The following is a 25,121-nucleotide window of genomic DNA, read 5'->3' as shown; positions in this document are numbered from 1 at the left end:
GGATTTTTTAATCCCTTAGGCAAGGCCTGGCTGTTGTGGTTTTGTTTCTAAGCCTTGCTGGTCTCTGAGCATGGTTTTAGACCCTCTTCCCACATCCTGAGAGGATTCCCAATGTGAACTCATCCTTCATTCTCCTTCACCCACATCACAATTGCTCCTTTCCAAATCCCCTCACGGTGAGCTTTCAATTCCCAAATATTGAGGAAATAGGTGAGAGAACTGTTCATCTTTTCAATTGAAATTTTCGTGCTGGTGGTAAAACTGGGAGCAATGATTTTTATTTTTTTCTGTCGAGAGTGAAAGAGGAAGTGCATGATGATGATGATGATGGTACTTGTGGAAAGCTGAGGATTGTAGCAACTGAATTTTTCAGGGTTTTAACCTTGCCCATCCATCCCTGGAAATGTCCAAGGCCAGGTTGGGTGGGGCTTGGAGCAATCCAGGATGGTGGGGAGTGGCAGGGGGTGGAATGGGATGGGATTCATGGTCCCTTCCAACCCAAACCATTCCACGATTCCACCATGTGTCACCGTGCAGCGTTCGTTTAAATCCTCTCATCTTCCTCTGCAGTTTCTTGGTGTGTTTGGTGTTTTGCAGAGCGTCTCAGTTGGTTTTTACGGAGTTTTATTTCATCCTGGTTGTTTTCCATGAGCCTCACATCATTTTTGTGATGACCTCTTGTGCACAGGCCACAAACACGGCGAGCTGGGAGCTCTCAGCTTCATCCCATGTGGGTTTTGGAATATTTTAGGATTTAGGAAATGTGTGGTCTGACAGAGGTGACTTGGCCAGGACAACAAACGCCCCATGCCAGAAGTTAAATTAAACCATCCTGGAAAACCCAGCTCTGCCAGTGAGCGTGGATGGGAGGTTGCACCTCTGTGCTGCTCCATCAGGAAAATGGAAAACTTGGGGGAATTAAGCTCAGGGAAGTGGTGGAATCCCCATCCCTGGAATTGTCCAGAACCCTGTGGATGTGGCACCCGAGGTTTGGTGGTGAACGCGATGGGGTTGAGTTGATGGTTGAACTGGATGCTCTCAGAGGGTTTTCCCAACTTCCCCAATTCTGTGAGCAAAACTTTGCTGCCCAGGGAGCTTGGCCACAGCGGGCTTTTTCCTGCCAGTTAATTGTCTGGAATTCCCTGGACAGAAGCCCCGTGCCTGGTCACCTGCTCTGATGTCCACCAGCAGCCCGCAGGTGTTTTGACGTGAGGAATTCTTCACAGGTTGGGATTTCATCACTTTTCTGTCTCTCAGGAGCCTGGATCACCTTTTTTCAGCCTTAAACCAGGCAGTTCAACTTCTGGCAAGCTCAGGCTTGGAATATTTCAGCTTTATAGGGGAAACCAAGGAACCCCAGGAGAGTGGAGGAGCCCAGACTGGGAGCACTGGGACCACTCTTGGTGTCCATCTCCCTTCTAGGCTGGTCATGTCCAGCTTCTGCCATGTGCATGCACAAGCTTTGGGAATACTTCCACTGCTTTTCCAAAGGAGGGAGATTTCCGTGCGGTTTCTCTCTCCTGAAGGATTTGGGAATTATTATTTTTTATGCATTACCTTTCTCTGATCTGGGAAATTGTCATCCAGGAAGGCAGCAGGGCACAGTGAACTCTGCTGTGCTCCTGAATCCCTTTTACCAAGAAAATTTAATCCAGACTTTTCTACATAAGAACAATTTGTGCTGTCAGTAGGAGTGGTGGGGTTGTGTTGATGATTTTCAGTGCAGGGAGTTCTGTGAAATTCAGCCTTGGACTTTATCTTCCTTAGGTTGCTTCTGAAGTTGATCTGTGGGAAAAAAAAAACCCACACAGTTCAGATATTTTGTGTTACCCATTACCCAGTGCCCGAGATATTTAAGAGAATAATTTTAAACCACCTTTTTTGGGTGGTTTTAAAATAACTTCTGCACAGTGGGGATTTTACTTGTACTGTTGAATACCCCACTACCCTCTGGGGGAAGAACCTTTTCCCAAAATCAGGCCTAAACCCCCTGACACAGCTCCAGTTGTTCCCTTGGATGAAGTGGAACCCTGTCCCTGTGTGTGTTTAAAGGGAATCCATCCTCTTGGAGTTTGGAATTCAGCTTTTTGTTAGGTCACTTTAGTGCTTTCCCACTGTTGGGTGTAGATCCACACCCCTACCCTGATCCATTTATCACTTATTTTAGTGATTAAATTCGTGTGTCTGCCCTCATGAATCTCTTCATCAGTTCATTTTGCCTGTGAATCCAAACCAGGTAAATACATCCTGGCAAAAAAAACCCCTCTGGTTTCCAAATACTGCAAACTGTGGGACTCAGAACATCATTGGTGGCTTTTATCTCTTCAAACTAAAACTCCCACGTGAAGCCCTCGCCACTTCCCAGCCTACAGGCTGCAGTGGAGTGTGAGAAAAGTTTTAAGGTCCAGAATTGTGCCAGGGATAAGAGGAGCCTCTCACCTGTCCAGGCTAAACCTGCACCTTCCAGGACCTTCCAGCTTTGGGGAAATTCAGCTTTGTTCTGTGCCCACTGCACCAATTGCAGTGGGGTTCAATATTTGTGGCTTCCCCAATGCTGGTCCTTCTACTTCTGCTTTTTTTTTCCCCCAAAAACTGGTGGGGCTGATCCCGTTGCCAGGTGGACAGTCCCACTGGGAGGGCTGGCTGGGTTTGTCCAGTTTTTGGGAAACCTCAGAGCCCATTATCCTTTGGGAATATCACAGCTACAGCCAGGAGCTGTCCCTGTGTTTCACCCGAGTGTCAGAGGGTGCCCAGGATTTTGGAACAGAATGCAAAAAACTGCATTCCAGTTTTTTGGGAAGGACTCTGAGGCTGCTCTGGGTTTGTTGTGGATGAGTTTCTTGCCAGACTCCGAGAAGGAATCCAAGAAGAAGTCCAAGAGGGAATCCCTTGCACTGCCAGATGGAACCCGGGGAGCTGCAGGCTGTGTTTGGTGGAGCTCGCAGCTTGTCCTGAGCCACGCTGACATTTTGATGTCAATGAAATTCCATCTTGGTTTTTTTTTTTTTTTCCCCTCCTGGAAAAAAAGATGTACAAAAACCTTCTAGGACGCTGTGGATGGCAGGTGGATTCCGTCTCAGTAGGATTGGGAATTCCAGTGTCTCCTTCCCTTCCTGTTTTCCACCCTTTCTCAGGGACTGTGGTGCTTTTGCAGGGAGTGGAGCCTGGTTTTGTGCTGGATGGAAGCACAAAAGGATGGAAGCAGGAGTCTCCTTGGTTTCAAGCATTATTTTTGTTGTTATTTTTGTTCGGCAGATGTGTGAATTGTTTGTGTGCTGCCTGTGGTGCCTATAAATAATAAATGGGTTGCTCAGGTCCTGCAGCGACTCGGAGGGAAACTCAACTTTTTCAGTCCTACAAAATTCACCTGACCTCAAACACAGAAGGGAAAACCCATGAAAATATATTTTCACTCACAGACCACGTTTGCTTGTGATCAGTGTGACCAAGGAAGCCAATCCAGAAGTAACTGAGTCCCTCCCACTGTTCATTACATAACCATCTAATTAAAGGAATCAAACAGGGATGACTTGGAAAACTTCATACTCTGGGTCAAAAATGCTCGCCAAACCACAGCCCAGAGTGCCCCTGTTTTATTTATGCTGAGGAATGCTGTCTAAATGAAGAAGTTTATTCTTGGTGTCAGCCTTTAGAGTCTCCTGCTGCTTCTGCAGCCGCTTCCTTGGGCACCAGGAAAATCCTTTAACTCCTGATTTCCCTTTGGAAGGAGAAGGGACTTCAACAGTGCTGCTCCCTTCCCTCCCTAGAAGGAGCTGGTGGATTCAGAGCTCTTCTTGTGGTTGCTTTGGGTTGAAAATTGAGTTATTTTCTGGCTTATGAATTCTGCATCATGAGCATTCCCATGGATTTAGGGGTAAATCGGTGAATTTGGTCCCTTGCTCCAGAAGGAAACGGTGAATTTCCCTGGGAATGGTTGGAATACTTCAGCCCTGATAATCAGAAGCATATGTAGATGGAGGTGGTGGTGGAGAGACGTGAAAGACATCTGAAGAACAAAACGTGGCAGCAAATAAAAAATCCACGGTCCGTTTTCAGCGTATCGAACGCGGGGTTGTGGCAGGAGCTGTGAAAGCCTGGGATTCCCTCAGGATTTGCATACCATGCTCAAAGCAGGAAAAGCACAGAGTTAGGGTGGGTCAGGGCTGGAATTCCAGGATGGCTCAGTTCTGGATGCTCTTTGTGGGTCTGCAGAGTCCCCTCTGCCCCTGTGGGAGGCAGCCAGGTACCGAGGGGACACGGAGAGCGCCCGGCCTGTTCAACAGGCTCTGTCAGTGTGGAGAGGCCAAATATGGGATCAGCATTTAAACCCAGCTTGGAGGTGCTTTAGACCTGAAAGACTGGCAGGCAAATCTCTCTGGTGTAGTTGGGCTGGAAATGCAATTTTTTTTTCCCCTCCAGAAAACACAAATTTTGGTGGTGCGGAATGTGAGGCTGCGAGCGTGACGTGGGATTTTCTCGTGTACCCGCTGTGTTGTTTGCACTGGGTTTGCACAACCCTTTTCAGGGTTGTGGAGTCATCATGGAACTGTGGAATGGTTTGGGCTGGAAGGACCTGAAAGCTCATCTCTCGCCATGGGCAAGGACAGGGACACCTCCCACTGTCCCAGGCTGCTCCAGCCCCATGTCCAGCCTGGCCTTGGACATTCCAGGGATGCAGGGGCAGCCCCAGCTGCTCTGGCAATTCCAGCCCAGCCAGGAATTCCCAATTCCCAAGATCCCATCCATCCCTGCCCTCTGGCAGTGGGAGCCATTCCCTGTGTCCTGTCCCTGCAGGCCTTGTCCCCAGTCCCTCTGCAGCTCTCCCGGAGCCCCTTTAGGGCCTGGAATGTGCTGGAAGCTCTCCCTGGATCCTTCCCTTCTCCAGGGGAGCACCCCCAGCTCTCCCAGCCTGGCTTCAGAGCAGAGGGGCTCTGGTGCAGCTCCTTGGTCTCCTGTGGATTTGCTCCAGCAGCTCTAATGTTCATTAGTTCCCAGTGGATTTTCTGGGGAGCTTTTCCCCCTCAAGTGCATATTTTGCAGGGCAGCCAAGCAGATGCGTTCTTGAACCACTTGAACATCGAGAAGGGGTGGCCAGGTTGCCATTTTGGTGGAAGTTTGATAATTAAACGTGGTTAGGACTCTAGTGGCTGATCTTGAGTTAATGCCATGATCATGAGTTAATGCCATGATTATGAGTTAATGCCATGTGAGGACCGAGTCCTTCAGGTGACTCATTGTAATTTTGGGTGCCACAATAGCAAAAAGGTCCAAAGGTATTTAGAGAATGTCCAAAGGAGGGACACAGGGATGAGGAAAGGGCTGGAGGAGCAGCTGAGGGGACTTGGTTTGTCCAGCCTGGACGAGGGGAGGCTGAGGGGACACTCACTGGGGGCTGCAGCTTCCTGAGGAGGGGCAGCTGTGATCTCTGCTCTGTGTGACCAGGGACAGGATCCAAAGAAATGGTATTAAACTGTGTCAGGGGAGGGCCAGCGTGGATATCAGGTCGGATATCAGGGAAAGGTTCTTTCCCAAGGGTGCTGGCACTGCCCAGGCTCCCCAGGGAATGGGCAAGGCCCCAGGGCTGCTGGAGCTCCAGGAGCATTTGGACAGCTCTCTCAGGGATAGAGTGAGATTGTTGGGGTGTCTGTGCAGGGCCAGGGGTTGGATTGATGATCCTGTGGATCCTTTCCAACTGAGGATATTCCCAGATGGAGCCAAGGCTGGACAGAGCTCGTCCATGCTGGACGCGTGGTGATCCTTCCCACCGCGGACGATCAGGACGAGGCTGTGGCACCTCTGTCCTCACCCTCTTGCTCAAACCTTTTCTGTGTCACCCACTGCCATTCTCTTTTCCTGTGGTAATCCAGCATAACCACTAATCCTCTCTCTCCATAAAAGAGGATTAAAACTGGGAACGTTTGCACCTTACAGCAGCCAGCGAGGGCCGCGCTCCGTCTTTTCCAGCAGTAATCCCAAGGGCTGCGCCTCTGTGCCGAGCCAGGAACGCTTCAGCCAGCCCCGAACAGCAGCCTGTGCTTATTGGGTTAGGAATTCTTAAAAGACCACTTTTGCCTGTTAATTAAAGGAGCTGAATTGACTGAAGATGAGTAACTCGCTTCACGCTGTGTTAGAACGACTCCTGGGTTCTGCAGGTCTGAGGAAAATAGGTTAAAATTGGGATTTCTGTGTGGCTTTGAATAAAATGCAAGGGTGTGTGAGGTGACAAAGTTTTACCTCAGAGAATGGCATTTCTCATGTTCTGGTTCCTAAACTCGTGGCAGACCACACATCCTGCAAAAAGATTTTAGGGGAAAAAGGTGCTACTGGTGGATTCTGGTGAGGAGGAGCCACCCCAAAATGCTTCCTGTGAAACCTGCAGAGCCTAGGGCAAGCACGGGAATGCTAAATGAGAATTCCATCCAGTGCGGTGCAGTTTCACTTCCAGTTTTGGGTTACGCTCGGCTGCCACAGGCTGGGATGTGGTGGTGCCCTTCCCGTGGGTTTCCGAATGCGAAATGTGCCCTTTTCTTTCTTGGGGTCTTCCTGGGGAGGGCTGATTCCACTGGGATGCTATTTCTCGGTGCCAAAAGCTTGAGAAGAGTCTTCAAGAGGAATCCACCTCATCCTTGTGTTTACCCCGTGGCTTCCTGCTGGTGTTTGGTGCTAAATATATGAAATCTAGCTGCAAAAAGGACCCACTGCAAGTCACATTGTCCCTGATGTGTCCTATCACATCACCCAAGGGCAGCTCTCAGCAGCAAGTAGGAGCTATTATCCTAATAAATACCTGTGAAATCCTGTTTGTTTCTTTTGCAGAAGGGACACGTGGGAAGCTTTTCCTGCAGGGGGATTTCTTTGCTCTTTGATGCGAGATTGTGACAAAGAGAGCGCCTTAATAGAAGGAATTTTGGTTTTGTTTGCTAGAATCCATTTGATTTCAGGGCTTTTCACGCTGAAACCAGGAGCATTGGGATTTTTTTTTTGTTCCCCATGCTAATTAAAAGGATCATTTTACTAATGTTATGCCACAGGAGGACGCTGTGGAACGAGAGCTGGTTCCTGTTGTTGCTTGAGTCACCTTATCTGTGTCAACCACGTAAATAAGATGTTCACTTCAGTCTTGATAGGAAGGGAATAAACTGGAGTGTCTTATCTTGCTTTGTGCCTGGTATCAGTTGTGCTGCTGACAGGAGTCAGTGTCCTGGAAAGTCTTTCCCATCCAAAACCTTGAGCAGCTTCTGGAGGGGCAGGTGCTCCACTGGAGAAAAAAAAAAAAAAAAAAGCTGGTTTTTATCAGGTTGAGGTGTAGGTCTCAAAATTCTCCCCGTGAGCAAGGGAGCATTTTTTTTTTCTTTCCGTGGAAAATGGGATTTTGGTATTTAAATGTGCATTTTCAAGGAGTTGTGGTAATAAGTGAGATATTAATCAGGCTTATCCTGGTGAATGGTGGTGTTTGTTTACCAACCCCACAGGGGTGATTCACTCTAGGCACAGTTTTATACAGGAGTGTCAAATTCACCCTAAAGAGGAATTAATGAATGATATTTACCCAGTGAGAGATGCCAATGCAACGTGGAAATCACAGAAAGAGCTGCATCTCTATGACTGGGAGTCTGGAATTACCTCTAGGGACGCCTGGACATCCCCTTCCTCCTGTCCCCGTGGAGAAAAGACCAGGAGGAGGTCTGGGACTGGCTCAGTGCTGGTAGCTCTGCTGAGTGAAGGGAGTGGGGGCCGTTCCCTGGGCTTTCCCAGAAGCTGGTGCCGTTGGAATTGGCTGGCACAGAGCTCCTGGCAGCTCTGATTTCTCCTGGAAGTGCTTTCTTAACCAGCGCTGTCAGGAAGTGCCGTGAGGGAGCTCCGCGCCCCGGCTGGGAGGTGGATGGGATGCCAGGTTGGCCCAGACGGAGGAGGAACAGAGCCAGGACAGCACCAGGAGTGGCCATCCCTTCTTTTTAAAGGTTGCCCTCTAATCCTCCCCTCGGCTGGCAGCAGCTCCTCTAACCCAGACCATGCCAGGAACCACCAAAACCAGCTCGTTTCTGGCCATTCTCATCCGAGGGAAGACAAATCCCTCAAGACTAGCGAGGCTGACCACTGATTTCAGTCACAGCACCTGGTGAAAATCGTGGAATACATCCCTGGATTTGTGTTTGTTCCCAGATGAGGTTGGCTCTCTGTGGTTGTGACCATCAAAATGTAAAGTATCAGAAATCTGCAGGTGATAAAGCAGGACGTTCCCGCTCTCCTGAAAAACTGCGTAGAGGGTCTTTTGCCAGGACAGGAAAAGCAGGACTGGACAATTTCAAAGGTATAATTCCACTCAAACAGGATTTGATTTTATTAGTAAATGGCCAGTGATTGATTTCTTGCTAAGATCAGTTTTCACTTACGAATTATCCCAGGCTGCCTCTGCAGGGAAATTGGAGTTTATCGAGACGCGCAGCCGGAAGTTTGGAACAGCTTTTTAAATAACACATTCCTGAGCACTAAGTGCAGAGGAAGTGCTTTTTAATCTGATTGAATCCACCAAGTGTGACCCAGTTGAAAAATCTCCCTCACATCACGTCAACCCAGATCATCAAAGGTACTTTTGATTCCCCCCCATCGTGAGCTGCCAGCGGTGCCGATGGTGCTGTGGCAGGGAGGAGGAGGAAGAGTTGCAGCCACAAGCAGTTGGTAGATCTTGAAGTAAATGGAAGTGGGGTCTTCCTTACCCTCCTGGGAGTGAGGAAGCGGCTCAGCAGGAGCAGGTGGGAAGTCCTGGGTGCCACCAGCAGCATCTTGGGAAGCTGGAAACTGCTCCAGCCTTGCTCCGTGGTTTATGGAGATGAAGCAGCAGGCAGTGAGGAATCACCACGGCTCCCTCCCAGCAAAAGGAAGGGGAACAGCAAACAGTGGCCAGAACCTGATTTAGAGGGTGATTTCCTGCAGAGGTGCATGAGAAAGGGTGAACACCGTGCACCTCTGGAGAGGTGAGAGAGGGAAAACTCCCACTGTGGATCACAGGAGCTCTGCAGCCCCTCCCAGAACAGATGTGCCACTGTGATGTTGTTTAATGCAGAACAAACGACTTATTTATGGCAGAGGCTTGACTCCATTGAACTCCAGAAGCTTGTCAGCTTCACAGGAGAGCAGAAGAAAGGCAGGAGGTGTTGCAGGTGTTCTGGAAAACACCTGGAGCAGGATTTCCCTGAAGTGAAAGCAGGAGGAATGGGACCAGCTTGAATAATGAGCCAGATTTTCTCTCTTGTTTTCGAGATTCCTGTGTAGTGCCAGACAAAGTGCTCCGTGCTGAGTTCCTGTGTGGAGCAGGGTTGTCAGTAAGGAATTGGTGCTGACTGCAGTGCAGAGATCAAACAGAAAATTATTTGGGAAAGGAAAACCAGGAATGTTTTCATTCCTTTGAAAGAAACCAGGAAACAAAGCAGAGGGATTATTCCTGAGAGTGTAGGATTGACCCTCTCAAATAAGCCCTTTAAATTACTTAATTAAAAAAAACAAAGCAAATTAAACCAAAATAAATTAAAAACCCCGGGAGCATCTGATGTCCCCTGAGCTGACCGAGCAACCACATCATTGATTGCCTCTTCCTTTCTCCATGCTTTTGCTGAGTACAGGGCATGATTTTGGGGAAAAGGATGTGAGAAGCCTTAATCTACAAGAGTGTTGCAGGCCACGAGGCCCCAGCTGTGTCCTGCTCTGTGTGTTTGGGTGGGTCCATCAGCAGGGGATGGGTTTAGTGGTGGCCTTGGCAGTTCAGGGGGACAACAATTGGACTTGATGATCCTAGAGGGCTTTTCCAACCTGAACTGTTCCATGATTCCATCCTTTCAGTGGTTCAAAAGCCTCTGGAGGGTGGCAGATTTTCTCCTGAGTCTCATCCTTGGGAAGAGGAGAAGGTCCAGGACCTGAGCAGCCTGAAGTGAGAACAGGGACAGTCCCCAGACCTCCTAAATGTGTCTGTTAAACTAACTGGGGATGTTGATCACTTGTAAAGAGGATTCTGAGCTTTCAGAACATGTTTTCCTTGGTCCTCTCTTTTTTCCTCCCCTGTAATTTCCAACTCCTCCAAGAGAAGGCAGAGCTGGGAACATCCATCCAATAATATTAATTTCTGGGATGGGATTTCCTTCTTCTTTGGTTGGGAAAGGTTGTGCACCCTCAGCGGGCTGTGTGAGAGCTGATCTCTCCGTTTGCCGTGGGGGGATTTGCTAATTCCTGCATTTTAGGTATAAAATTTTAGTTTTAGTTATGAAATGTATTCGTTTTCATGTTGATGCTGGTACAGAATGCAGGGAAACTTCTCCCATTTGGTTTTCCACCCAGAATGACTCACTCTCCATATGAAAATATGAAGGCTGAATTCTGACAATCAGGATAATTAGCAAGGAAGCAAGTTTTGCAAGAACATCACATTGATTGATCATTTTGAACACAAGAGCCTTATATTTGCTGTTTTGGATGCCATTGGTTGTTCCCACCCTATTTCAGAATGCTGAAATCATGGAATGGGTTGGGTTGGAAGAGACCTTAAAGCTGCTCCAAGCTCTGTCCAGCCCGGCCTTGGACACTTCCAGGGATCCAGGGGCAGTCACAGCTGCTCTGGGCAACAGGGAAGAATTTCTTCCTTGTATCTGATCTAAATCTACCCAATTTCACTTAAAATTTTGCCCCTGCATTCCCCAAGATCCCTTTCATGGTTGGATCCTAGGAGGGATCCTCTCATGCATGCTCATGAGAGGGCAGAGCAAGCAGGTCTCTCAAAATCTCCTTAGAATTCCTATTTTGCTTCCTTTCAAAGTTATTTAAACCACCAAAAAAGCGAGACCCAGCGATTCTTTTTATTTATTGCTGATCTGAGCAGGGTTTCAAATTAATGAGGTGTGGGCTGAGCTGGTAAAAATGGCACCATGATTTAACATTGCAGAGGATGAATGCTCATCTCCTGGTTCAGGCTGTCTCAGTCGTGTCTCCTGCAGCATCTGAAGCAAAACCTCTTCAGCGGGATAAAGGTTTAAAATAATTCCAGTCCCTGCCTGTGTAAGGGGGTTTTTCCATCGTGCTGCTGTTCCTCATGATTTTTTCTAGTGTGGAATTTTTATTTTGGACTCAGTTTTAAGCATCCGTTAACCTGGATGGTGTGTGGGGGGTTTTTATGGGTTGAGTTGTGACTTGTTACAATCACACCACAGAGACCTTCATTTCAGTCCATGTGGGATTAAATTTGGTGTAGAATTTATGGGGTTTGCAACCAGTTCCTGTTGTTTCCTGGTGGTTTGAGTGGTGCAGCTCTGCTGTTTCCTCCTGCTTCTGGTGTTCCTCCAGCCACGGTGTCAGCAGCCACTGGTCAGGGCTGACAGGACATCAAAGGAACACTGACGCACTCAGTGAAGCAACTGCACTGTGTGATGAGAGGGACTTTATCCTCATATTTTTTATAAGCACTTTAAATGACTTTAAAACTACTTCTGGCTGTCATCCAAACCTTCTGGACTACGCCACGGCTACCAGAAAATGTCTTTGCAGTGTCATTAGGCTTTCCCTCCTCCTGAAACCACTCTGCTTTTGGGAGAAAACCAGGGATCAACGTTCCTTTTCTGGAGTGGTGAATGCTCATCTCTGAAGGATGAAGGGGACAGCTTTCCTTTCATCCCTGTGCCTGGGTCCCTGCTCAAATCCACGCCCCACCCTTCGGATGTGCCACAGGGATGCTTGGCTGGGCCAGCTTGGTGACACCTTCACCTGCCAGTCAAGGTGTTGGCCCACAGGGCCTGGCCTGTGTCAGGAATCCTTTGGGAATAATTTGAATGTGGGAATGGCTTCCCAAGGTTTCAGTGTTGGTGGCATTAGGTGTAGGCTGCCTTTGAGTGCAAGGTTTGGTTCCAGTGGTTTCATCCGTTGCCTTGGGGTTTTGTCTCCTGACCTTAAAGTCACTGTGCTCTATCAGTCATATTCTGATCACATTTTTCCATTTTTTTTTTTTTAATATTAATAGTAAGAAAAGCAGCAGTGTCCCCTTTCAGGAAAAGCTTGGTGTCTTGGGGAATCTGTTAAGCTGGTCCATAAGGATTTACTTGAAATATTTTTTCCCACCCACTCTTCTGTGGTGATGGCAGTGTGAGTTTCATGGAAAGAGGTTAGAGCTGATTGTTTCTCCACCAGAAGTTTTCAGTTTGTCCCAATGTACCTCAACATCTCAGTCCCTTTCTCACTGGCACTGCTTGAACTCCTGCTATTTTTGGATGGTTCTAATATTACAACCCAAGTTGTAAACAGGGTTGGACAACAGCAACATCAGACTCCAGCAGCTTTTTTTGGAAGGATTGGGAGCATGAAGCTGGTTTGGCTTTAGCTGTAGCCTCAGTGGGTTTGTGACAGTCTCACAACAACAATTCTGCTGTCCCTCAGGCTGGAATATTCCAACCCTTCCCCAGCACTGCCAATCCCACCACTAACCATGTCCTCAGGGTCTGTTAAATCCCTTCAGGGATGGGGGCTCCAGCACTTCCCTGTTCCACTGACAGCCCTTTAGGAGAAGAAATGTTCTCTAAAATCCCATCTAAACCTCCCCAGCACAACTTGAACCCTTTTCCTCTTGTCCTGTGGCTTGGGAGAAGAGACTGACTCCCACCTGGCCACAACCTCCTTTTTGTTTGGTCAAAATAACCCTCTTGACAAAATGGTTTGGGTTCCCGTGTCCCTCTGACCCCTCATGGCATTCTGTGATGTGTGTCAGTCAGGAGCTGTAATTCCATGACTGTACTTACAAGGTCAGAACCTTTTTTTGTTTATTTTCTTATTCCCTGCAGCTGCTCACCTCTTTCTGCTCTTTGCCCTGAGCAGGAACAGATTCCCTTTGGGGAATCTTTTTTAAGGGTTGAGGTTCTAATTCTCCTCTTTGAAAATACCTTAGGGATGTGCCTTTTCTTTTCCACAAACGTACAGCAGGCACAGACTGAAAATATCCCTGCACCTCCCATCCTGGTCCTTCTGCACAGATCTGTTCCCAGTGTGTGGTCCAGGGCCCTGCTGACTCTGTAAGCTGCTGCTTTGCTCAGTGCTTTACCACTGGACACCTTTAAATAAATCAGCTTTCTGTGATATTTGTGCTTGGGTTGTGATGGCTTTGCCTCTTTCTGGACTTTGAGTCCAGATCTGGGCCCTTCCTGACCAGAAAGATTTGGAGGCGCTGGAGAGGGGAACAGAGCTGGGAAGGGTCTGGAGCACCAGGAGAGGCTGAGGGAGCTGGGAAGGGGCTCAGCCTGGAGCAAAGGAGGCTCAGGGGGGACCTTGTGGCTCTGCACAAGTCCCTGGCAGGAGGGGACAGCCGGGGGGGGTCGGGCTGTGCTCCAGGGAACAGGGACAGGAGGAGAGGGAATGGCCTCAGGCTGGGCCAGGGGAGGGTCTGGGGGGATTTTGGGGAACAATTCTCCATGGAAAGGGTGGTCATGCCTTGGAAGGGGCTGCCCAGGGAGATGGTGGACTCACTGTCCCTGGGGGTGTCCAAGGATTGGATGTGGCACTCGCTGCTCTGGTCTGGGGAGGGGACATAGGTTGGACTCGATGAGCTCAGAGGTGTTTTCCATCCTCAGTGGTCCTGGGATTCTGTACTGGCATCCTCGTTTGTGTCCTGAGCTGTTGAGGTCAGAGGAGACTTTGTGTCACCCTCAGAACTCTTCCCTGAAAGCTGGAACTTGACATGGCAAAAGCAAGTCCCAGCTTTGACCCTTCAAGGCGTGGGTGAGGGACAATCTCAGAGCTGCAGGGTCCTTGGGGACCCAGCAGAGATAACGCTGTCTGGGCGCTGTGCTCAGCTTGGAAGCGTGGATTTTTCCAAACCCTTTAACCTAAAGTTCCTCTCCTGGCTGCTGGCAGAGTTATTTCCCTCTTGTAGACATCCACTACATGTCCCTGGGGGGAGGTGATCTCTGTGCCTCGTGCTCACAGCTTTTTGTCACAGCTTTTTGCCCCCTCTGCCAGTGACTCTTGATGGAAGAACACGGAGTGACCCAGGCAGAGCACATGGCTACCATCGAGGCCCACGCCGTGGCCCAGCAGGTGCAGCAGGTGCACGTGGCCACCTACACGGAGCACAGCATGCTGAGCGCCGACGAGGACTCGCCCTCCTCGCCCGAGGACACCTCCTACGACGACTCCGACATCCTCAACTCCACGGCTGCCGACGAGGTCACCGCTCACCTGGCGGCTGCAGGTAAAGCCAGGGGGCTGCTCCATCATCATCATCACCACCACCACTACCTCCTGGTGATGCTTGGAGTGGCTGTTGGAAGCCTGGTTGCTGAGAATTTTAGGTTTTCTGTGCTGACAGACGCTAACTCCCAAAAGAACACCGCGTTTGAGCTGAGGCCGGAGAAAAAGCTTCCGAAATTGAATGATAGAGCTAAGATTATGAGTGTGTAGTTGTCTGGGGTGTCTGAAAAGACAGGTGTCTGCTAAGGAAGGCAGGAACCTCCCCTGAAATGGAAAACATAAACCCCTTCCCTCTGAATTGTTATAATTTTGAAATTAAGGGGCTCTCAGGCAAAGATATGGGAGTAGGAATAACAGTTCTTTGCTAGGAAAATTAAAAATTAAAATTAAAAACAAACCACTGCCAGAGTCAGAGAGTCAGAACAGACCTGACCCCCTGTGGTTCAGGGTGGTGGCAGCAGTCCCAAAAAAACCCCCAAAAAATCAACAGCTACCTAAAACAGAGGTTAGACAAAATTAAGAGAATAAAAGTGGGTATTTATTAAAGGCCTTTAGTGGACAGACCTTAGGCAATCAGAAGCCTCCAAGGGGCTACACCCAGGATGGACAACGGTCACAAGTTTTTCAGACAATTAAAGTTTGGTCCATTTACATATCAGGGGTTAATCCTCCAATTACAGCTTCAGGTAATGAAGTCATTTACCCCAAGTTTGCCCCCCGCAATTTTTACATCTCTCAAGGCCTAAGACAGTCAGGTGTCCTTGAGTTTCAGGCCTAGAGAGGAATTGTTTTGTCTGAATAAAATGGGAGAACAGCAGCTGGCAGGCTAAGGAGTTTTAGAGTTATACTCTAAAGCAGTACAGGAGCTGAAAAATAGAAAAGCTAAATCCTAAGGCATCACTGGTCCATCCCACCCACAGGAATATTCCACAGGAAATTCTCCCTGCTGGCCTCTTGAATCCCGCACTGTTTCTGTGTGGATCACAGAGGTGCTGGGAATTGCTGGTCTATCCAAAGGTCCCTGCTAAAATGCTGCCTCAAGTAACGAAATTAAAATTCCGAATATGTCAAAGAGGAAAAATTATTTCAGGCCCCGCATAAACAACAGCAAAAAATAACCCAGGAGCGCGGCGCGGCCTTGCTGAGTCAGGGAGCTCACGTGTCAGGCCAGGGAGATCCACAGGAGATCCTGACATACCTGCATTGGGAAAGTACTTCAGAATCACAGATTCCTCCAAATGTCCTCCAGATTGGCCCTGCAGTGGGTCTGCATTAGCAGAAAAATGGGGTGATGAGTCTGGCCTGACTCCGTGTCAGACTTTAGACCAAACCTGTGAGGTTCCACCACCCCCTGAGCATCCCATGGCTCTTGCTTATGAATTTTCCAGCCTCCCATACTGCAGGAATTTTTCTTTCCCCTTCCCTTCTAGCACACAGGATTTTCAGGCCTGGGTGGTCTTCAGAAGGCTCTGGTAGGACACTGTTGGGAGCTCTGGATTTTACATTTCTTTCCCTGGTAGGACACTGCTGGGAATTCTGGATTTTACATTTCTTTCCCTGGTAGGACACTGCTGGGAATTCTGGATTTTACTTTTTTTTCCCTGGTAGGACACTGCTGGGAGCTCTGGATTTTACATTTCTTTCCCTGGTAGGACACTGCTGGGAGCTCTGGATTTTACATTTCTTTCCCTGGTAGGACACTGCTGGGAGCTCTGGATTTTACATTTCTTTCCCTGGTAGGACACTGCTGGGAGCTCTGGATTTTACACTTCTTTCCCATTAGAACAGGTCCTTAATCCCTCAGGAAAGCCTCAGGCTCCTGATGCTGTAGTTGAGGTGTCCAAGCAGGATTTGTGGAGCTGTGCCTGGTTTCCTCTTCCCAGCCACCAGGATCTCCTCAGCTATTCAAAGTCTTGGGAGTTTTTCAGTATGTTTGGAAGATGAAATACACAATTCTGTGAGTGTAAGGAAAGCTTTAGGCTGAAATATGCGACTTTCACCCAGGACTGAGCTGGGATTTGCCAGCCTGGGGGATGGAGCTTTCACTGCAGTGCTGGAGAGCAGAGCTCAGGGAGGGATTTGTGTCACTTGGCTCTCATGGGGACACCCTGGGCACCCATTCCTGGCTGGGGGTGGGGGGGCACAGTGACAATGTCCCCCCTGAGCTGCTGGTGCTGACTGACCCTCTGTGCTTTGATTTCCAGGCCCTGTGGGGATGGCAGCAGCTGCTGCAGTGGCAACGGGGAAAAAACGGAAGCGACCTCACGTGTTTGAGTCCAACCCCTCCATCAGGAAGAGGCAGCAGACACGTTTGCTCAGGTGAGCACTCACCTGTCCCTGCCACCTCGGTGTCCTCCAGCCAGCTCTGGTGGCCTGTGTGGTCACAGCAAGTGCTGCCCACAAGTCACCCAGCGCGGGGATTTTTTGGGAGTGTCTTTCTGGAACCCGAGAGTTGTGTTTTAGTTTGCATTAAAGGGTTAAATTGCAGCTCTGCTCATCTCTGATTTTATGCTCACCAGGACTGACACTCTGGTGGATCCATTGTTCTGTTTTAACCCCAAATAATCACCAGTTAAGTCAGTCACAGTGACACTGCAAGATATCCAGAGTGGCTTTAGCAGAAATTGAAGCTCCATCCATATCCCAGCTCTGCAGAGGATTTATCTGCCTCACAAAACAAGTCTTTTCTGCTTGATCAAACCATTCTGGGGATAAATTCAGTGTGTGTATATCCAAATTTCCTTTGCCATTGGACAAACCCCACAGTGTGGGGTTTAGAGCACAGTTTTAGGAAGAATCATCCAGGGGAGATTCCTGCCTGAGTCGAAACACTTTTTTTGGCTTTGGAAACTTCCTGTGGAGACAGCAGAGCTCCACAGCCCTGCAGGTGTTGCATTCCAGGTGCTCTGAGGCTGTTTGCCCACCTGATGGCCCCCGAGCCACACCAGAGCCGATGGGACTGCACAGCCCTGGAGACACCACCTGAAATTCTGTGCTCTGCAGGCATTTGTGAATATTGGCTGCTACTGCTCCCTTGCTTCTGGAACAAAGCAATTCTTGCTTTTTATGCTGTTTGGGATCTCATTGGGCAGTTAATGTTAAATTAACAGAGTCACTGCTAAATAATAATCCTTGGGAGTGAACTCCCTGCCTTTTACAGCTCCATTCTGGTTTTCCCTCCTTCCCCCAACTCAGCCCTCTTTATTGCAGTGTTTCTCTGCTTATTGCAGAGTTTCTGAAGAACAAATCCTTTTCTCCCTTGAAATATGAACAATATATTTTTAAAGAAACTGCTCAGTGAAGGAATTGTTTCTTCTCCTTTCACACTACTACTTCATTTTACTACATTAAGATAATGACAAAACATCTTTTTTTTTTTTTCCACTCTGACCAGTTGAACACATGTTTGTGCTTGATTTTCACCCCACTGGGAATCAAGTGGTAATTTCAAACCCCTGACTGTGGGATCTGTGTGTAGCTGGTGGTGCTTTTTGGCAACAGCAGGTTCTGAAATGACCAGGACAGGGACCGAGCTGTCACCTCATGGAGTGCTCAGGTTTTCTGAGGAACACACTACTTCTCTTTTGCTTTTGGAGTTTCTGCCACCATTTCTGACTCTTGCCCTGCTTTAAAGGGAATAAGAGGCAGAAAATATCCAGTGGAACATTTTAATTCCGAAGGGAGTTGCTGATGGGGCAGGTGTTGGGACACCTGGGTTTCCTGTGCTGAGCTGTTGCAATATTTCCAGTTCTTGCCTATCCTGTAGCTTGAATTCCTACAGATCTGGTTTGAGCAGGACTTTGGTGCTGGAGAATTGCACTGCCATGATCTGGATGTAAAACAACCTCTGTCTGCAGGCCTCTTTTGATGAATCATTCAGGTGCTTCAACAAAACACAAGTTTTGTGTTGCTGAGACAGAGTGGAAGTGCAGACTCTTGCTGCCCCAGCTTTGCTGCTCTGGTGCTTTCTCTTTTTACATCAATGAGAAAAGGAGAGCGGGGAGAATAATTGACATTTGAGCTGCTGGGTGACTGCAGGGAGCACAGCAGGCCTGTGGAACAGAGGAATAAACTCAATATGTGGCCAAGCCGAGCAGCTGGGGCTCCATTTCTCACCTGCTTTGTGAAAAGGGAGCTGGCAGTCAGAGGGGTTGTGTTTCTGCAGGGCTTTCAGCTGATGCCCATTCCCTGGTTTTGCCCTGTTTCAGGAAGCTCCGGGCCACGCTGGATGAGTACACCACCAGAGTGGGGCAGCAGGCCATCGTCCTGTGCATCTCACCCTCCAAACCCAACCCTGTCTTCAAAGTATTCGGTGCTGCACCCTTGGAGAACGTGGTAGGTGTCCCATGGGAAGTGAGGAAAGAAATTCCTCACCCTCTCTGCAGATTTCATTCTGCTCAGGGCAGCCTTGGAAGCCTGGTAGGGATCTGAAGGTCATGTTAAAAAACCCTGGAAAACAGAGTTTAGGTTTTATGGAGTACAGTGCTGGACCTGGTTGAGTCAGGGATTTCAGGGATCTTTTCCAGCCTTTATGTTCCTGTGACTCCCTGACCTGAGGGCAGCACCAAGGTCCTCTCTTCTCTGCAAGAATGGCTGCCTGGCACATCTCACCAGGGGAGAATATCCTGGATTAATCATCAGAGGGAACAGGCCATGATCCCAGAATCCCCAAGGTTGGAAAAGACCTCCAGGATCATTGAGTCCAAGGTGTCAAAACCCCACTTTGTCCCCAGCCCAGAGCTGAGTGCCACCTCCAGGAATTCCTTGGAAACCTCCAGGGATGGGAACTCCAAACCTCCCTGGACAGCCCCTGACCCCCTTTCCATGGGGAAATTCCTGCTGATGTCCACCCTGAGGCTGCCCTGGCCCAGCCTGAGGCCATTCCCTCTCCTCCTGTCCCTGTTCCCTGGAGCACAGCCCGACCCCCCCGGCTGTCCCCTCCTGGCAGGGACTTGTGCAGAGCCACAAGGTTCCCCCTGAGCCTCCTTTGCTCCAGACTAAACTCTAAAAAATGACATATTTTAGCTCAGCTCTGCTTGTTGCAGATCCTGCCCAGAATTTCTACCTTCAGAACTTTTCCTTTCATCCCACAAACTCTTCCCTTGCCAGCGTTACTTCAAGTTTCATCAGCAGCTCTTCCGTGGGGCCGACTCTCAGGGGGTGTTTCCTGCCAGCTGTGCCACTGTTTGCTCCTCCTGCTCTGCAGCACCTTGGGGAAGGTGGCTGGGCCTGCATCCTGCTCCTCTCCTGGTGCTGCTCACCTTGTTTACCTGAGCCTAACAACTCCCCACAGGTACGCAAGTACAAGAGCACGATCCTGGAAGACCTGGAGTCGGCGCTGGCCGAGCACGCTCCGGCCCCTCAGGAGGTCAACTCGGAGCTGCCACCCCTCACCATCGATGGCATCCCCGTCTCTGTGGACAAGATGACCCAGGTGAGTGGACAGGATGACCCAGGTGAGTGGACAGGATGACCCAGGTGAGCAGGCACCCGTGGCAGAGGCAGGGGAACAGAGGGATGTTTGGCATCTTGCAGTCACATCCTGTTGTTTTGTGTGGCTGCTTCTCCAGGGGATATCTCTGATCTCCTCTTTCCCCTGGGGCTGCAACAGCTCAGGTCGTGGTTGGATGTGGAGCTTTGTTAGTGGTGCTGATTTTCTCTGGGTAAAAAAAAAAAACTGCTGGGGAGAGCTCAGGCTGCTGGGAGCATTCCATTTAAAGCTGGTTTTGGCACCTCCCAGAAAGTGGGAACAGAAAAAATGTTCCATGCTTTGCCACAATCTTTAGGTGCCAAAATTGGGAAAGTCACTTGTGGACACCTTTCTGTGTCCTGTAGTTCATTCCCTCCTCTGTTTCTTGCTGTGGACTGGAGCAGAGGGGAGTTTGCCAAAGGTTCAACCCTAGATCAGACCCTGAGATATTTTTGTTGGAGCTTTGTTAGTGGTGCTGATTTTCTCTGGGGAAAAAAAAAAAAAATTGCTGGTGAGGAGAGCTCAGGCTGCTGGGAGCATTCCCTTTGGAGCTGGCTTTGGCACCTCCCAGAAAATGGGAACAGGGAAAATGTTTGTTCCACACTTCGCCACAATCTTCAGGCACTGAAGTTGGGAAGGTCACTCATGGACACCTTTTTGTGTCCTGTAGCTCATTCTCTCCTCTGTTTCTTGCTGTGGATTGGAGCAGAGGGGAGTTTAACCCCAGATCAGACCCTGAGTGGGATATTTTTGTTGGAGACAGGGAATTATCTGCCCTGGGCATGTGGGAGATTCTCTCCAGGTCCAGCCTGGCCTGACTGCTGGGAGAAAGTGGAGGGGGCTCCCAGGAAAGCTTCACCTGGAGGGAAATCTCCTTCCCAGGGATGCAGGACCTGAATTCAGGCAGGTGTGTCCTGCAGGAGGCTCTGGGTACACCCAGTCTGAGGCACCACAACAAGTTTAAAATGCTGAAAGGCAATTTTTCTTCTGAGGGAGTAGCAGTGCACAAAGAGGTGCAGGAGCAAGGCAAAGATGTGCAGATTTTTCTGTGCTCTGCAGAGGTCACACCCTGCTCAAAACACCATTTCCATTTCTTAATGTAATCAGACAAGCTCACAGTCATAATAAAAATTTACTGAGCTTACTGTGCTTTGGCTGGTACAGATCATTTTCCCAATCCCTGACAAATAAGACAAAAATTATTTCTTGGATTTTTAAACCCCAGTGAAAGGTGGCACCTGCAGGAGCTGCTCGTGGGCAGCTTTTTTTGTGTACCAGGAACAGTTCCCCATGGAAATGTTTTTCTCCTCCTTGTCCTGCAGGGCTTTTGCTCAGCCAGCCCAAAGTGCTGATGTAGAACCTGTAGGATTTCTTTCAAATCCTCCCCTGCTGCTTTATGGTAGAAAAACAAGGATCTTTTTAGGAATGGCCCTCATTGTTCCAGCACAGCGAGGTAGCTCAGAAGAGCTTTGTGGAAAGGTTTCTCCTGAACTGGGCACAGAGGTGACATCATTTATTGTGGGAATCTTGATTCCCAGAGCTTCCAGCATAAATATTTGTATTTTCTAGTAAAAAAAACAGCTTTTTTCTTCTTTTTTTTTTTTTTTTGCAACTAAGTTGCACAAAACCCTATGGAAAACTGGAACAAAAATAAATATAAATGTAATTAGGATGGGGATGGCAGGGACTGGAAAAATGAGGCCTCTGCTTTCAGCAGGTGCCAGCAGGCAGGTGTAGAGGTGTCATCAGTGAGGAGGTGAAAATAATTCTCCTTTTAATTGCTCTGCTTCCCCAGTGGTCTGGAGGGAAATAAAGCCTTTATTTGCCCATATCCTTGGGAATGGAGAGTATCACCCACCTGGGCTGGGCAGGAAAACCTGTGTTTTCCTGTTTTTTCCTGTGCAGTGGGATTTTCAGCCTTCACAGAGGGGCATCTTGGTGCTTTCTGGACTTTGGTGACAGCTGAGTTTGCCCCTCAACTTGTTCTCAGCTGCTCGTTGATGTGATTGAGGAGTAAAATTGGGTAATCTGAGCTTAGCCAAGCTGAGCTCAGTGCTTCAGTCAGCTCTCACTGTTTTATGAACAGGTGATTTGTCCTTTAATCTGACTTTTTTTAAGCCCCTGTGATTTATAACTTGCTTGTAGGAGGTAGTAAAAGCTTTTCTGGCTCCTACAAGCCAGAAAAAAAAAAACTTTAAAAGGTTGTTCAAAGATCATCCTGGTGCCCGTTCACCTCCTGAGAGCTGCATTCCTGCTCTCCCAGCTGGTCCCTGGCACGTGGCAGGGGCAGAATCCTTGCTGGAATCAGCTCCCACACAGCTGAGCAGTAGCCTGGATGGTTTTATGGTTTCCCAGCTCTGGGAAATGCAGCAGGGATGGGTTCAGGGATGAGTGTTCACTTCCAGCTCTTGTGCAGGTGCTGCTTTTCCCTCTCCCACTTCCAGGTGCAGCCGAGGTCCTGCATGGACTCGATTTTGCTTTTCCCAGAGATCCCAAGGCTGAGCTGTGGGGATGTGTAGAACATTCCCAGCCACAGGTTTTGCTCTGCTATAGAAACCACTTTCCTTGTTGTTTCCAGCTCTGGAGAGCAGTTGGAATAGAGCTGGCTGTGCTTTGGGCTGTTGCATTTGGGACAGCTCAGTACCATTAATTCTTGAATTTAACATTAAAAGTGAAAACACTGAGCCTGTGTGAAAGGGTGGCAAAGAAACATTTCTCACAGTTTCTCCCAAATCCTCCCTCCTGGGGGTTACCTGGAGCCCTTTCCAAGGGCACAGACTGGAATGTGCCACTGGATTTTTTTCAGCAGATGTTTGATTTTTGGGTGGCTCCTGCAGGTGAATGTTCCCACCTGTGCCCTAAGGGGTGTGGGGGACCTTACCTGTGGCTGAGCCCCGAGCCTCGTTAGGGCACTAATTAGCCAAGTCCTCTCTCCTGGCAGTGCTGCTGATTGTCTCCCCATGGATTAAAGCCAAACCCTCCTTAACAAGTACCCTGAGCAGCTTGAGCCCTGAACTGCCAGGGAGCAGTAATTGATGCAGCTGGAAACAAGGAGGTGGCTGATGGCAGGGCAGGGAAGCAGCTTTTAACTCTTTTTGCACCAGGCGACTTGTTGGAGTCCTAAATGCTGAAAAATTTTAAACTTTCTCTGCTAACAAACTCGAACCCCCAGAAGAAAACTACATTAAACCTAAAGCCATAAACCAAAATTATTAATAAGACTAAACTTACAAGTGTGTAGTTAATTAAAAGTGTGTAATATCACAAAGTAAGAATTTTAAAATATATATCTATTATTTAAAATATAATATAATATAATATAATATAATATAATATAATATAATATAATATAATATAATATAATATAATATAATATAATATATATTATTTAATAGATAATATATATTAAAAAATAGACATTTTAAAACAAAAAACCAATCCTTCTTCTTTACCTTCTTCTTCCTTCTTCTTCATAAATTTAAATAGTAGTTTGTAATTAAACAGAAAAATCCACATGACAAACTTCAAGTAATTAATTAAGTTAAAAATAAAAATAATTTAAGCATCATTTCTTAATTAGTTTAACCTTAAAAAACTTTATACAAAAATAGTTAACCATTTTGTAACTTATTAATAGAATACTATAAATATAAATATAAATATATATTATAAATATAAATAATATATCATAAAGAATATATATTTATAATATAAATAAAAATAATAAACATTAAACCTAAACACAAAATACCATCTCTAACACTTCAATCCCAACCTTAACGAAAACAAAAACAAAAACAAAAAAAACCAAACAAACAAAAAAAACACAAAAACCAACAGCAACTCCAAAAAGCCCTGCTGCTATCAGGTTTATCTGAATAAATTATTGGGCAAATTATTATTAATTTATTTATTGAATCATTTATTGGGCAAATTATTTAGCATTACTGCTAATACTAATCCTTGGGGGTGACCTCCCTGCCTTTTACAGCTCCATTCTGGTTTTCCCTCCTTCCCCAGCTCTGCTCACTCAGCCCTGTTTATTGCAGAGCTTCTGAAGAACAAATTCTTTTCTCCCTTGGACTATGAACAATGTATTTTTAAAGAAACTGCTCTGTGGAAGGAATTCTTTCTGCTCCTTTCACCAGGCTTCACTCAGGGAACCTGGAGCGTGTCAGGGTGAGTGTTGGCCCTGCAGTGGAAGGTGAATCATGGACAGGCTGGGGAAAAGGTGCTTTAATGCATATTTCATGTGGAAGGTGGAAAAGGCAGCTTGAAATGAGTTCATGGACATCATGGACAGCTTGGGGCCAATGGATGCAACATCCAGACTCTGTCCAGGGAGGGGAACGGAGCTGGAGCACAAGGAGAAGGGTCTGGAGAATTCCTGAGGGAGCTGGGAAGGGGCTGAGCCTGGAGCAAAGGAGGCTCAGGGGGGACCTTGTGGCTCTGCACAAGTCCCTGCCAGGAGGGGACAGCCGGGGGGGTCGGGCTGTGCTCCAGGGAACAGGGACAGGAGGAGAGGGAACGGCCTCAGGCTGGGCCAGGGCAGCCTCAGGGTGGATTTTGGGGAAATTCCTCCTGGAAAGGGCTGTGCAGCCCTGGCACAGGGATGGAGTCCCCATTCCTGGAGGGATTTAAAGCCCTGTGGATGTGGCACTTGGGGACACGGGTGGCCTTGGCAGTTCTGGAGAACTTAAAGGTCTTTTCCAACCAAAGTGACTCCATGGTTCTATGAAATAATTTACTCTAAAAGCTCTGAAGTGATGCAGGGACCTGCTCCTAAATGCAGTTTTTAAACTCTAAATGTGATTTCCTCTGATATAAGGAGAGCTCTCCCCTTCCTCCTCTACTCTGCAGCTGAACCAGCCTTTTCTTGGTGCTCCAAGGAGTCCTTGGTACAAAACCAGTCTTGTTACAAAACCCTGTGTGAGTTCTTCATTTATTTTGGCGGGACAGGGCTGGAGAAGTGTGAGATTGTGGTTTCCACATTTCAGCAGTCACTGAAGCTCCATCCCCTTGCAGCATCTCTGTAAATGATACATCAGCTCATGCCTGAGCTCCTGCCACTGTAGGGACATTGAGTGTGGGTTTTTAATAGGTTTTTGTGATTTATTTAATTTTTTTTCCATTTCAGGTTGGCTCGTTCTTTTCCTGGTAGTGTTTGAATTGTGAAGTGTCAATACAATGGCTTTGCCTTGGTGTTGTAATTTTGTTTTGGCTGACTGAATTTTGTTTCTTCTCTTCCACCTGCTGCCAAGCTGAGTCTTGGGAGAAGATGGCAAAGTATTGTCCACCTTCCTTGGGCTTTCAGGCCTCTTCCAGTTGATGGCTCCAAGATGGATGGATCAAGATGGAAGTTGAACACAATAATTCTGTACGACGCACCTCAAAACTACCCGAGATGTGAATTCCTAAACACCTCTCAACCTTTTGC

The 25,121-nt window shown here is 48.0% G+C and overlaps 1 protein-coding gene across 3 annotated transcripts in view; it reads left to right on the top strand.

Annotated features, from left to right (window-relative positions):
* The window catches only part of NRF1 (nuclear respiratory factor 1), a 60,678-nt gene that overhangs the window by 1,520 nt on the left and 34,037 nt on the right, over positions 1-25,121 (top strand). For all 3 annotated transcript variants that reach the window (XM_053978966.1, XM_053978967.1, XM_053978968.1), the window contains 4 exons: positions 13,984-14,215; positions 16,419-16,533; positions 18,423-18,549; positions 19,508-19,648. In XM_053978966.1, the coding sequence (XP_053834941.1) occupies positions 13,993-14,215; positions 16,419-16,533; positions 18,423-18,549; positions 19,508-19,648 (606 nt within the window). In that variant the 5' untranslated portion in view covers positions 13,984-13,992. Of the gene's footprint in view, positions 1-13,983; positions 14,216-16,418; positions 16,534-18,422; positions 18,550-19,507; positions 19,649-25,121 lie in introns of those variants that run through there.

This window comes from Vidua macroura, chromosome 5, assembly GCF_024509145.1.
Source record: "Vidua macroura isolate BioBank_ID:100142 chromosome 5, ASM2450914v1, whole genome shotgun sequence".
Taxonomy (NCBI): domain Eukaryota; kingdom Metazoa; phylum Chordata; class Aves; order Passeriformes; family Viduidae; genus Vidua; species Vidua macroura.
The sequence above is the reverse complement of the archived record's forward strand: the minus strand, read 5'-3'. Positions and strand labels throughout refer to the sequence as shown.